Source organism: Megalopta genalis, chromosome 8, assembly GCF_051020955.1.
Source record: "Megalopta genalis isolate 19385.01 chromosome 8, iyMegGena1_principal, whole genome shotgun sequence".
NCBI lineage: Eukaryota > Metazoa > Arthropoda > Insecta > Hymenoptera > Halictidae > Megalopta > Megalopta genalis.
This window is the reverse complement of record NC_135020.1, coordinates 18855137-18870739: the sequence shown is the minus strand read 5'-3', so window position 1 is coordinate 18870739 and position 15603 is coordinate 18855137. Positions and strand designations below refer to the sequence as shown.

General features: G+C 31.8%; 1 protein-coding gene across 1 annotated transcript in view; it reads left to right on the top strand.

Moving 5' to 3' along the window:
- T48 (FU domain-containing protein T48) overlaps positions 1 to 15600 on the top strand; it is a 33959-nt gene extending 18359 nt beyond the window's left edge. The window contains exons 2-5 of the mRNA XM_076524184.1: positions 10415 to 10739; positions 10822 to 10974; positions 11051 to 11195; positions 11471 to 15600. Of these exons, the coding sequence (XP_076380299.1) occupies positions 10415 to 10739; positions 10822 to 10974; positions 11051 to 11195; positions 11471 to 12085 (1238 nt within the window). The 3' untranslated portion in view covers positions 12086 to 15600. The remainder of the gene's footprint in view (positions 1 to 10414; positions 10740 to 10821; positions 10975 to 11050; positions 11196 to 11470) is intronic.
- Positions 15601 to 15603: the final 3 nt, after the last annotated feature.

The window sequence follows — 15603 nt, the reverse complement described above, 5'->3', positions numbered from 1 at the left end:
TCGAATAATCGTATCTCCTCTTCTCAAATTGTCTATTTCTGTGCGCAATCTGAGCGCGAATTAGGGAGAAATTACTGCACTATGCCCAAGACCTTAGAATGATCAACTAAACAAGCAAATACGTAAGTGAAACCCGAATTCATTAATTTCGAAGAAGTATAATCTTGCATGTCAATTGTAAGAAAAAAACTCGATGAAAGTTTTTAGTAACCTACATCTGCAAAGTGTGTGACCTGCGTTTACGGAGCGGTGTAACTGCATCAACTGGCATTTAATAACCGACCCTCTTATTAATTTGACACATATAGGTTAGTCGAAGCTCAGTGATCGCACTTTTGAATGCACATATTCGGATAATTACGAAATTTAGTAAACCTGAAGTGCACGGATGAAAATTTCGTAATTTGTTCTTCGATACTAGTTATGAGATTTGAAAGTTCAAGACGTGCATTCTCTTTTTCAAATTAAACAACCATTTTTATACGCATAAAAGTTAAAAGTCGAAATAAAAGAAACTATAACACAGTGCACCGCACTGTTGCAAAGTCTGATTATTACACATTGCTGCCTTGAACACACATTTTTTATTTCTTCTAGCAACAGTTCAATTTGCTACGGAACAGTACAATGAGTTTTGTTGCACGAAAATTGCAATTACGAGATCGGTTTTGGGGGTTTCAATACTCGGTTTAGAGTAGCCGCTAACATTAGAGTGTAGAAACTTTGCCATTACGAAAATAAAGTGTAGATCAAATAACGATATTACCGTTGCGTTTCTAAAGTGAACGGTTTCCCAGTAATGTGTAGGCACTCGAAAACATAAGTTCGGAACGGCGCGGTCTGGAGAAGTGTGATCAAATTATTATGCAGGGAACGTTGTTGGGTTAACGGTGCATTTCACGAAACTAGATGAGACGAAACCAGACGAGAGAAGACGGGCCCAGGCGAGGCGAGGCGTATCTCGCATACTCCTTGTATCGTACAATACACGGAATTGTCGACATTTTGATCATTACAATAAATTCTCCCTAATTGACGCACAGATTGTACACAAAAATGAAGGATTTCGGAAGAGGAGATGCGATTATTCGAGCCGCGCGACTCGTTTTTATAGTTGTTGACAATCGGTAACTATAAAAACGAGCCGCAAGGCTCGAATATTCACAAATTGTCCATTTTTGTGCACAATCTGAGCGTCAATTAAGGAGAATTGACTGTATATCGATAGGAAGTCGCCGCTATGCTAAATGCTCTTATCCAAAAAGAGCCACAAAGAAAACGTTGTTTCTACACGTTGTGTTGTTACTCCATTTATATTATATACCATATATTACCATATTACCATATATACCATATATATATTATACCATATACCATTAGATGACTCAAAATCGTCAACGTTTGTAAACAAAATTCAATTTGAATTGAAATCTGAGAAATCGACATTTTGAATAACGACGCAAATCGATGTGTGGTGAATAACCGACTTGTTCGAAGTACTCGAAGATGCGCATATATAATATCAAGTACTATATGAGACGCCAAATTGTCCATATTTGTGTACAATCTGAGCATCAATTAGGGAGAATTTACTGTACTTTTGGTATAAACATATTGCGAGTGATGAGACAATCTTGCCGTTGACATTCCTAAAAGAAAATAAAGCCGCATCTTGACAAAAATAATCGCGTGAGTATGTCATATCATGTATCTTAATTATGTCTCTGTACCATTTTTATGGGACAGCTTTCCATTATAATTTCTCCGTTGCGACAATTCTTTTTGAATGAGTTCTCCTTTTAGAATTTCTACAGAATCTGATATTCTACGTATACTATAAATAAATTACTTCTTATAAAAATGCAAAAGTATCGCGTTGAAGATACTTTCACCGTGTCATTTGAAAACTTCAACAACCGGCTGAAAACTTCAAGACAACGCAATTAAACAATTATGTATTACATTTATCATTTGAGACTGGACAGAACTTTCTAGCGGATCTCGCACGCGATGCCTCATGATCAGCTTTTACAAAAACTTGTGTTTTCATAAAACGAGTATTACGAAGCGAATTCACTTTCGGATTCGTGTTTCGGACGAGGAGTTCTACAAAGATCATCAAGTGGATACATTGGAAACCGTACAAAAAAATTTGATTTTATTGGACGGTGTCAGTTGGCCAGGTGTTAGTTACCGTACAACATATACATGTAGCGTATTTCAAGAATCAATTTCTATTACGCGAACCGTGTGCAAATCATGCAATGTGCCATGAATAATACAATCGAAAGTTGTGGTTTGTTGGTCAAGTTGATCGGGCCCTTTGGTATTCGTATCTCTGAATTAGGTGACCTTGACGGAGACCACACGTAGACAGGGTTTCCTTTCTTGGCTACTTGATACTTGATAATTCCTATTATTCTTAGTGGATCGGTGAACGCGAGACTATCATTTTGTTATTCTGCTGGTGCAAATTCGAAAGCATTTGAACGAAAGCGTGGCGATATGTTGAAATATGATTCAGATGACTATGTGCGATGAATGTACAGGGTGTTAAGAAAAGAAGTGTCTAAGACTTTTGAGGGCTTATAATACTGACTGAGAGAAGTAAACAATGTCCTATCAACATAGCGCGTAAAATCAACCCTGTGGAATGAACTTCTATTATTAGAATATTATGTATGTATTAGTTTTTATGAAACAGCAGTTTGCTCGTATATTAGTACATAACCTTGTGTTTACAATCATGGAGCAATATTTCAGTAATGTTCTGTACAATGGAGAAGTTGTATCCTGTCTCGAAAGCAAAATGATATAATTCTGAATTGGAACATTCTTAAATAATAAAAGTTGATTCTTCTATTTCACTGTCACTGTTTTTCGTTAATAACTCGTAAACGAAGCCGTGTGGATATATATATATATATATATATATATATATATATATATATATATATATATATATATATATATATTATTAATTACTTCAAATGATCACAAAAACTCGCCCCCATTTCCGGATTGCGAGACATTTTTGGGACGCCCTGTATAAGTTATCGAGATCTACGAAAGGCATTCTTTAAATTTTTGTTCAGGTAAAGGCTCAGGTAAAAAAGTTAAAGAAAAACGAGAACATTTTCATTTTTTTTTTGTATCGTTCCAAGTATATAGCAATATTTAAAAAAGGCATTTTACTCAATCATCTAAAAAAAAATACAAGTCGTTCGATTGAGTTTTAATAACGTTATTACGTTTTAGAAGGTGTACCGAACAAGCGTGTACGAACTGTATGTAGGTACATAGTTGACCGTACAAGGCCGTAACGAAAAGCAGCGTTATACATATTCTGCTGTTTGAAATTCCCATTGTCACACACGGTCACTAACGAGACTCCACTTGATGCGAAACGAGAACGGATTCCGCAATAAGGAAACGTTTAGGCGAGAACTCGGTTCCTACTTTAGCAGCGATGCAGATTGTCGTTCTAAATAGCCCAGATTGCTCGTGGGTATGTGAAAAGTTCTCACACCTGATTAGATGACAATTTCCTGCTGTACGATTCAACAACTGACGACGATTTGCTACAATAGCGTACAATTGCGAGTAGATTGGTATGTAGATATTTTTAGGCACCTACGTTTGCAAAATATGGAAAATATGACGGCTCTCTAAATCTGCGATTATGTTAGAATTTTCCCACTATTACTCCAATACAATTGTGTCGTAATTTTTCAGTTTCCGACACGAAGAGCAATATAAAAATGATTCGAGATTTCTTTTTATACTAACTCTTCGTTTGTTAGATTGCGAAATAAATAAAAGAAAGGAGACAAAAATGGTTAGATATGTTATTTGTAATCGAAACTTTTAGGTTAAAGTGCGTCTTTCGTCCTGTCGGTGCAATCGTTAAATGGTTATTAACTATACCTAGCGACACCATGAAGTATCCAACGAAATTTGTTTTTTTTTTTTTTATTAATCCTTTCATATACAATAACGTCTGGGAGACGACATCTCTTTCATGTGCCATTGTAGACTATGACGTCTCCGAGACGTTTAAAAACTATCTCCGACGGACACCGTGCAGTATACAGGATGTCCTAAAAGTCACTCGCAATCGTAACTTCTTCCTTAGTGGAAATGCAATCCGCAACTTTGTTTACGAGTTATTAAATAGAAAATTAAATAGTTTGTTGTAAACAATAATTTCAATTATGTTAAGAATTTTTCCTTGATTTTCTTTCTAACCTAAAAAGACATCTTTCCATTTTTACTTAATGATATAATGTCCACACATTCATATAAATATGTGTATTAAATACAAACACAGAAATACGCATTGCCTGCACACGCACACTTATTCTTTGAAAATAAATCGTAAGACAAGGGGTTACGAATAAAATTACTGATGTTAATCGCTGTGTGTGGGGTATATGTATACGTTCGGAGGCAACGTCGTCCGACCGGAATCGGATTTCTGATCTCACGATAGTCAACTGTTTTTGTGCCGCGACGAATAGAGGCATTACGGTCACAGAAAACGGTATCCAGCAAAAACAACTCTTTCCCGAAGCTCTGCAAAATATCTTCGGTTCTCGTTACAACCTACTCAACCACCTCTCCTGTCTACATTGTCTAATATTGGCAATACAAGTTATTCTACACGAACTCGCGTTGATCGGGACTAGTGAATTTTTCCAAGTGAAAGGTACGGTCTTGCAAGTAGTTCGCTCTAGACTTTCTAATACAGCTGCGCGGGATTGCATCCGAATCGCGTAATCATTTAAATTTCTTGCGTGGATTGATAATCGTTCGGAGCGTGTAAACCGTAAAGACACACGCACACCGCGCGCCACGACGTTCATTTCGTAGATGAGAATAAATATTGCCGTAAAACGTAAATATTCGCGTTCTACGAACTCGTAAACCTGAAATGTAAAAGGCGAACCAAGACTTTCTCTTATTGTCGACGTTTTGTCAGTCGTCGCCGTGTACGCGGACCTCCGTAGAATACTGGAAAGCGTGTTTCGTGCTACATATGCACATTCGACCACCAGCTTTGCAATTCCTCATTCACGCGGGCATAGATGAAACGTTAGTGACTGGGCAATAACTTTGGCAATAACTATGCGTTCAATTACAATGGGCCATAAAAGTGTTCGTACACCTTCTGAAACTTGATAAACTTTTTTAAAACTCAACCAAATGGATTGTATTTTTTTTAAGTGATAGAGGGACTAGTCTACTAGTATGTACTTCGAATGACAAAGAAAGATAAAAAACACTCGTCTTTTAACTTTTCTATCTGAGTCTAAAACAAAAATGTCAAAAATGCCTCTCGTAGATCTCGGTAACTTATATGCGTGCTGAAAATTTGAATCGAAATCGGTTAACACAGAGTCGAGCTACGGCCGTTGAAAGATTTAGAAAACTGTAAATTTCTTCCAGTTTTTGATCAAAATCGTGATAAAACTGCCATCTTTAATTTATTATAACTCGTAACAACGTCAACTGATCTCGATACAATTTTCAGCATGCATTTTTTAAATTTTTGTTACATACTCAGGTAAAAAAGTTAAAAAAACGAGAACTTTTCCTTCTTTTTTAGTCCCGCTATCATTTAAAACAAATTCAAGTCACTTAGCCCAGTTTTAAAAAAGTTATATATAACACTTTTGTGGGCCACTGTATATCGATAGGAAGCCGCCGCTCTGCTAAATTCTCTTATCCAAACACGGTCACAGAAAAAACGTTGTTTCTACACGTTGTTATGTTATTTCTCAGGAACACGTCAATATTTGTGTTTACGTACCATTGGATGACTTAAAATCGTCAGTGTTTGTTAACAAAATTCAATTTGAATTGAAACTCGATGTATGGTGAATAACCGACTTGTTCGGTTTGCGTATTTACAAGTATATATATATATATATATATATATATATATATATATATATATATATATATATATATATATATATATATATAGTACTATATATGTATATCGAGTACTATATGAGACGCCGATTTAATTGATCTGCTTTATTTTCGTGTTTTCATGAATAAAACAAATTTTTCTTCACATTTTCGTTTCGGTACATAATTTCGTACGTCCGTGCGTTGATTTTTCACACGTGGATCAATAAGCACTGCGATAAGAATAGGTACACAAGTATAAGCAAAATGAAACTTAAATATTGTCGTTAGATTCACGAAGTATCACGTTAAAATGTTCAGCCGAAATAGATCGACTTGTTTATCTCGTGCCAATTGTTATCAGCAGACACTTTGGAAAAGGGAAATATTCAATACTTTTACAGACATAATAGTTCAGTATCTCCTATTCTCGACCTGTTAGTCTATCGTAAATTCCATGCTTAGAAAGAATTCTACTTAAGGGAAGTTGCAAAGCATCGCGTTAACTCATTTTTCTTCGGGTTTTCTTCTAAGGTTTCTACATTGTCTTTAAATTATTTATTACACTAAATAATGAATATCCGTTTCATTATCAAATAATATTGAGAAGAAGTATGTATTGCGGTTGCTTCAAATCATTTAATAGCAGTTTTGTGGTACCAACTTACACAATTCTTCCGATCAAGTTAGATCGTCGAATACCAAGGATTAGCGATTAACCATTCTCGAACCTTTTATTTATAACAAGCATTGGATGGAGTCATAAAACTCGCATCAAATTAAGTGGTTGTAAACGATAAGCGCATGGTGGTAATAAACGTCAAGTGATAATAGTATCGTAATTAGTATTAGCAAAATGAATTAGTTCCATACATTAAAAAAAAAAAATTCTACTTAAGGGAAGCTTGAATTCAATTAATCGTTTAATTCTACTATACTGGGAATTCCATCTAAGTCTCCAATAAGCTGAAATGGATAATTCTTCTAAACAGGGCGTCTCTTGTGCTTTCAAAAATTTTGTCCGTGCAGTAGTAGACCGACGAAAAGAAAACTGTTGCTCTGCACCTTTCACGTAAGTCATCGAGTAGTTTTCTTCCGTGTACACGTGTCTCTTTAGTACACGTTCGAAATCGTAGGCTCTAAAACCCTTTTAAGGACTGGTAATCGTGGTACAGTAATGTCTCCGTTACTGACGCTCAGATTGTCCACCAAAATGAGAGATATGATTATTCGAGCATTGCGGGTCGTTTTTATAATTGTGGACAATTTATAACTATAAAAATAAAACGCAAGGCTCGAATAATCGTATCTCCTCTTCCCAAATTGTCCATTTTTGTGGTCAATCTGTGCGTCAATTAGAGAGACATTGCTGTACTTCCAAAATTAATATAAAATTAAAATTAATAAATCATTTTCTACTTTATTAGAACCATTGCTTGCAACTTCATGAATAAACATGTTCAGGATGCTGGTAGGTGATGCTGAGAAAATTCTCCGAGTACAAAAGATTAAACATAGTAGTACGTACAGTGGTGCAGGAAGTGGAGCAATGATCCACAAGTCGAAGACTCGCTCTATAGAGCTATAGCCTGGTGTAATTATTAAAAAATGCCTCCTACGTGTTAAGGTTATTCAGCGCATGTTAAATGTTTCACTTCAACCAATGTTCAATTATGTTTCCGTACTCGTAATGTACAAATATTAAGCTTGTGTATGTAGTATACACCTATACATACTTCAATACTTTACGAGATAATTGACTGCACCACTTAAGCGCGAACACCCCGCGTATGAGCGTACGAGTACAAGTACCAGTTCGAAGAAATGCTCTTTGATTTTGTCTATCAATTTACTATCTGCAAAAACCGAGTGCAAATTTCGATACTAGAACAGTATTGACTCTTGTTAGTTAGTCAACTGACTGTTGTTAGCGAGAATAGAAGAACGTGGAATACCGATCCGCAATAAAAATGTAAATATCTGTCTATTACATACACGTCCGTGTCGAGAAGATTTCGTAATAACTTTCGAATAGTTCGAAGTTGCATCTTTATGTAAGACTAGTGCAACAATCTCGAGGAAGTTAAAAAACAGTTTTCAACGCTTATCTATCGATTGAAGAAAAAAAACCAACACGTGATTCTTATAAGTAGATTTCAATTAAGCTGAACACGGATACGCGGACAAACCGATTTTCTGCATCATAAACAAAACATCTCTCTAATCCCGTCGTCGGTAAAAATGCGCGCGATACTTTGCGAGCGATAGAAAAAACTTGTTATCGTTTCCCGTGATCCATCTAACGAACATTCTGTTACCACATTCTGTTGCCTAAAGTTTAGACTGTATGCAATAACGAATTTAGACCGTGATACTTTACCGCGTGCAGTTACTTGTTAAATGGATTACGGTAACGAGGTTCGGAAGCAGATGCAGTTTTACGGAGACAGCTTGTATTTCTTCTTATCTGCATAAATGCAAGCTATTCCTATACATAACTGTTAGTATACATATCTCCCTCATGCGCGACGAATAATTGGTTTATCGGATTAAATCATTGTTTTGTTCAAGTTTTGTTCCCGTGGACAATTTTTATGAAAGATTCGTTTGTATTCTACATAAAGGTAGTGTAACTTAACTTTTTTTCATATGCTTTTGATGATATGATGATTTCTGAGGATGTATTTCTAATGATTTCAGCGAATAAAATTACTCAGTTTACAGGATAATTTATCGTTTTATTAAAAAAAGAGATTAGAATAGATTTATAACAATTTCGAGCGAATTAATTGTTGTGAAGATTGCCCTAAACTATCTCAAGAATAATTTTAGTTACTGAAAAAGTTGAGATATTATTTCAAGGTATGTACGGAAGAAACCGTAAATAATACAAATCTACGAACTCTTCTCTTACGTCGATTATGACTACGTTTGTAGTTACGATTACGTTGCGACATGTGTGTTATAACTTATACATATGGATATGTACAATATATGTAGTATACTATGGCTACATGCTACAAGCATCTGCTACCCATCCGGCTCTATTTACCAATTGCCCTCGTTAATTTCACAACCTTTTGTTCCTTCGTGCTAATTGGACGGTTTAATAGTAGATTTCAAAGAAATTAAAATATCCCGAAACGGAGCCAAGTTGTTAAATGAAAAGAATTGGCGCTAATATAATGGGATGTGACAGTATCACACTTTCGAGAAACACGAAGTTTTTATTGAAATAAGACGATGTTATATTATACGATTAAGCTCGCCTTTAATGCTTTATACAAATTGTATAAACTAATTATGCCACTGGATAAAATTATCAAACTTCTACTTTAAAGAAAACAAAAATAGCTATGTGCATCATAATGTTTTCATGTATCTATACGTAGTTGACGAATGTTTAACCATGCAAAGATTACCGAAAGCTCGTTAATTTATTTATTAAAGCTCGTTAATTTTATAGGCTGCTTAATGATTGCATTATATCTTCTTTGGAATATAAAATTCCTCCTACTGGTATTGAAAATAATTACCGATAGATAATGAATGAATTTAGTTACGTCCTATTTTCATTAGAAATATAAAATGAATACTGAAACTCATTAGGTTACCACATTTCTAGCGAGATCATCGCTCGCCTTGATCTATTTATTTACCATATCGAATGAAACATAAACGATTTAATCGAATTAGTACCGGAAAGAAAACGATGTGATATAATCAACGGCCAGAACAGAAGATTCTTAATAACTGATTTCTGTAATTATGCATGCATATGTACATAGAAGTTATAGGGTGCGATTCACCGATTTCAGTGTCCTTACACAACTATATAATAATTTATAACTAATATTGTTTCATTTAAATGTATTGCATGAAGCATATACTGTACAATACAATCGTTATCGTAATTTATGTATATTTTTCCATGTTCTTCGATACATCGACAGCATAGCATACAAAATTACAATTATGCATAATTCATATCTGATATTTAAAAGATATTCTCGCAACAATTGAATATACATAATTTTAATACTCAGCGTGTACTTAAAAATAATTTATACATGCTGTAATTAGCCAAAATATCAAATAGTATTATAACTTTACATAATATGACACTGAAGTTTCTATTAAATTTATAAACTTCAAAGTATACTTACACGATCACTACTGAAATATATACATTTTTGTTAAAGCAATTTTGTTCTTTAAACGATTAATAAATTGAAACTATTATAATGGCAACATATGTAGTTTTTTTTATTACCGTTTTAAAATATTTCTTGTAAATCTCAAATAGAAGAGGAATGGTGCGTATGCGATCATGTTCGTTCGTTGGAGAGCTGTAATAGTAGTTAAGTTCACAGAAAAATCATTACAAGGAGAAATGAAGGAAAATATATTTATACATAGTTATTCAGTTTCTTTTCTAATTCTTTTATAGACGTATAAAATAACATTATATACTATATTTTCATACTATTTTTTATAGCCACACAATGCATCGAAGGACTAGGAGGATGTAAGAGATGCAGAGATAAGATATGTGCCAGATGCGCTGTTCTTCTACATCAGGGAAATTGTGTTGATACTTGCCCACCAGGTCACATTGCAGAATGGTCAACTAGAGATGAATACATGGGAAGAATTTGTAAAGAAACTGGATATATGTTTGGATTCACTGGTAGTCAGGTAGCCATCTTGGTAGGAGTTGTTTCTGGAGCAACTATTTGTATCCTTATTATATTATGTGGAGCTATAATTGTGCATCGTAAAAAAAGGAAAACTGCTAAATTTATACAACAGTTTGAGGATAGGTACATTTTAGTACACTATAATCGTAAACTGTAAGAAAATAATACTAATTATAATGAATATGTATTTTAACTTGTGTTTTAGTGCAGAGAGAAGAGAATTTTTGAAACATCTAACATTGCTTAGAGGAGAAGGCAATACATTTCTTTCAATGCTCAATGACACTAGAAGACAAGTTAGGGAATTATATTATTCTGGAAATAATGGAGATGGTGCTGTTGGAATTCAAGCTTATAGGTATAATTTAATTGGTTTTAATTCTTAAATTCTTTGAATATAATAAAGAATTGTTTAATGTACTTGTAATGTATAGACCAGTCTTACGTGACTTGGCAAGGATACTAGTCCTTGTTAATAGAAGAGATGAAGAAATACCCATTCCCCCAGATGACTGGCAAAGATTATTCTCCTGGGCAGAAAGACTTTTAAGGCGCTATAAAAGACATAGTTCACCAGAGGTGAGTTAAATATTTTCTTAAATATTGAGTTTAGAAGAATTAATTTAAAAACATTTGTTTTAAATTTTTCTTCTCTTTCATGCAAGTCTTTAAAACATTTTGGTGAGTGATATGTATTAAAAATATTACTTTGATAATCATTATTATATATATATATATATATATATATATATATATATATGTAAAAATTATAATCAATATATAATTATAAGTCAAATATTGTATACAAATTTAAAGGAAAATGTTATATAATGAATATTATTTTATATTTTAAGGTGGCTCAACTTGTGACTTTCTTGCAACAACCAGCAGCATCTGTACAAACGAACATGCCACAGCAAGTAACAATCTCAAAGACACATCGCCCATACGAGCTAAGAACTGCTCCGACTAATCTGACTACATTCCAAGCAAATATACCACTTGCAACATTTCAAGCAAGTGACAAATCAAGTATAAGTCCTGCAAGTTCCAGTCTTGGATATGTTAAGGACAGTCCTTTAAGTTCCAGTCTTGGACAGAACAGTTCTGGTGCATATCATGAAAAACTTAGTCCAAATGGATCTAGCATAGGACAGACAACCCCACTAGTATATGACAACCAAAAGCAAATAAAGTCTTCAAACACACATTTTCAAGAACTTGCCATTTCAACTTTTAACCATACTTTCTCTAATGATGCAACATTAACTGAATCCACTTGTGGAATAGGTCGGTGTGAAACAAATGGACTTGATCACGAATTAAATCCACAGTGGGAATTTCAAAGTTCTACAGAGGCTGCTAACTACACCATTCTATCTGATTGGTCACCTACTCGTGAATATTTAATTGATGATTTCACTATTCTTGGTTTTCGACCTCAAGATGAAATTACTACGGAATTGTAACTAACATGTTATTAAGTTAACTATTGTAAAAAATGTGTACATGATTAGAAAAATAATTTATGCAGTCAAGATTATTATGGTAATGAAATGTTCAAATATGCAAAATATTGATGGCCTTGAAAGCTTGAAAAAAGTTAACTTGAGAAAAAGTTTTTATGCCAGATACAACTATAAGTAACACTCATATTTCCACTTGCTATCTTAAGTGATTTACTCTCTATAATATTTCAGTTTTAAATGATCAGTGCACATAAGGGTATTTTAAAATTACGAAACAAACTAAAAAAAGTTACAATTTCTTTATATTAAAGCAAATTGAAATTTAAATGTTCGTTCTTAATATACAAGTAATGAAAAAAACAGTATATAATTGCAAGCCACTATACAATATACAAAGTACTTATAGAATTATGTATGACTGCTTTTCTTCAAACTTTAGGTATTATTAATCGAAGGATTGACATTGATTCCAAATTTTGTCAACAGATCAAGTTTAGAGAACGACTAAATAGATGGTTTAATTACAACTAGAATTAAAATTACGACTAGTAATTTTTTTATGAATTTTAACACAAGTTGTAAGATATCATCTACTATTAATCCAAATATGTACATACTTTAACACTTTTGCCATAGAATTTTCATATTTAAAAAAAAAAAGTGTACACAGAATCAATGTCATACTCGTGGAATTACGTAGAAACAAGGTTTGAAGACTATCAGTTTCGAATAATTGTATAAATATTTTGTATATAATCCTCTAGAAACATGTGCAGATGATCAGTCACAAATATCTCCAATAATAAATACTGCCAATGAAAAAAAGAACGTAATTTATTTTAAAATTTTGATTAAAATGAAAGGAATCACATTCATTCAAAGAATGCACAAATGAATTAAGTAATAATATACATAAATTATATGTAAGAGTTATAACACAATGAAACCAAATTTATCTTTGCTCATTCATAATTGTTAATCATTCTACTCTAATTATTGCAATATTACAATTCTTTTAACCATTGATTCATTCTTGAGTGCAGCCAGCATTGAAGTGTAAGATTTTGAAAAAAAGTGAAAAGAGAGACTATGTAAAAAATGAGCACTTTACTGGCCTATTGTAAATGTTATATTTATGTAATCAAAATGTAATGTATATATTGTAATTCTTAATTAGTTTTTTGACATTTGTCACTACCAAGCTGGCACTAATTGATTATATTAAAACTTGACATTGAATAAATGTAAATTAACCATACAATACGTTGCAATTAAAACAAGGAAAACTGTTTTGAGGAGTTTGATAACTTACTATATTAAGTATAATTTTATTTTTATTCACACTTAACACATATGATTTAGTATCATGTCTGTGAATCTTTATTTGCATATATTTCTTTATGTAAGTAATGCATATATTATGCTGTTGATGAAAACACAAGATATATAATATGAGATATTTAATCACAGAAATTGTTTTCTATTCTTTGTGGAAGATTTTTGTGACCTTTATTTTTTCAAGAAGGTGTAGTATTATAATAAGAATCGATTTTTATAAGAATATTTTAGTTCATTTTATTTAATACAAGAATAATACTTAAATTACACCTTTAATATAAATGATCTTTCAATTTGTAATACAAGTAATTTGAAAAAATTTAAGTGACCTTAAAATCTTGAAAAGATGTACATCTACTATTAATTAACTGTACATTTTTGTGTGACCAGTAGATTTAACAATTTCGAGTTGTAATATTTTATGTTGTGCTCTAAAAATATTGGCAATTTGTAAACGAAGACTTGAGATTTTTTATGTGTATGTGCAATTAATTAAAAAAAATTAAACTAAACTAATATATAATATTAACACAATGAAGTAAAATGGATATCATATTTTAATATTATTATATGATTTTATTTTAATATCGAAACCCTTTATGTGACAAAAGATAACTAAAATACAAGTGCTCATTTGCAGATTTGTTTCTTCTTTTACGTTGGTAAAAACTCATTATTATAGAATACTACTGGAAATTGTGACATATAGCAACAAAGCATACTTATAAGAATTTTATTATACAGGATGCAAGTGAAAAAATCAAATATGTATAATATACATCTATATTTGAAAAATGAACACTATTTAGGAGGTATATATTTAAAATCATCTAAAATATTGTTAAATAATAATGTTACTAATGAAACTGTTACAATTTTTACTGTAAGACTTCAAAATATAAATTTTGTAAATTTTCTTCACTTAACTGACTTAACATTTGGACATTAACTCACTTAACATTTTGGTCAGATAGTTTTGGCACAACGTTCAGTAATATATGCTTTGAATATATGTGTGATTTTATATGTGTATACATTTAATTATAATTTTAATTTATAGTGACACCAAATAATTATAAATGATTTATAGAACATGATCGATTTTATTTCTATTTTATATATATTTAATAATTACTGTTACATAAATTCCTGTACTAGTCAATATCTTCTTTTATTTAAAGATGTAATTTATAAAATCATATTTTCATGTTAATGTACAAAAACTTGTTCATGTTAATTTAAAATTTCTACTAGATATTGTAAGCTATGCATATTTTGTATAGAGAGAGAGAGAGAGATATTTCCTTATACAAGAATTGCGTTAATTAAAATATTTTGATGTATACCATATTTATTATGTATGCACAATTTATTGAAAATTCTAATTCGATATTTCAGAAACCTTCCATTATCGTTAACAAGTTCATAAGGTAATTTTAAAACTCGTTAACATTATTTCATATTCATATACCAAGATATTGTTGCCAAAAGGAAATATCTCAAAATATTTTCTATGTAATATTCATGTATACATACTTTTTGTGTTAACATATACGATGATTTTTATGAAATAGTATAATTATGGTTAGAACTTGCAAATATCTAAAAAAACTGTTCATATAAGAAAATCCGCTTCTAAAACAATAATAATACGGTTTGAGTTACCTTTCTTAGATATTTTTAGAACGGATTCTATCCTTACTTGAAACGGTATTATACATCAAATTCAATTAGATGTTTTATTTAAATAATTAAAGAATGTATCTACAAAATTTGACACGTTTTTCTTTCAATGTATGAAGCATAAATTTATCCAAACAAAAAAGCACATTACTCTTAAGTTATTAAGTTATAATGTTTCCAAAGTAAATTATATTCAACATGCAGCATTTCCAAATGTTTTCCTTTTCTTGTAACACTATTATCTATATTTAAGAGTTAATATAGGTTCTACTGAAAGAACCTGAAGGAAACATGTAAATATTTTTAATATATAGATACCGAATATAATTTCAGTTTTAAACTGGACATTTTTAAACTTATATGTTAGATTAATTTATAAGATCATCGTAGGGATAAAGCCAAAATCGTTGGTTATATGTACAAATTTATGTAAATATTTTCATTTTAGTAAAAAACGTAAGTGTTAAATATAATATATGTCTACATAAAATAAAGAG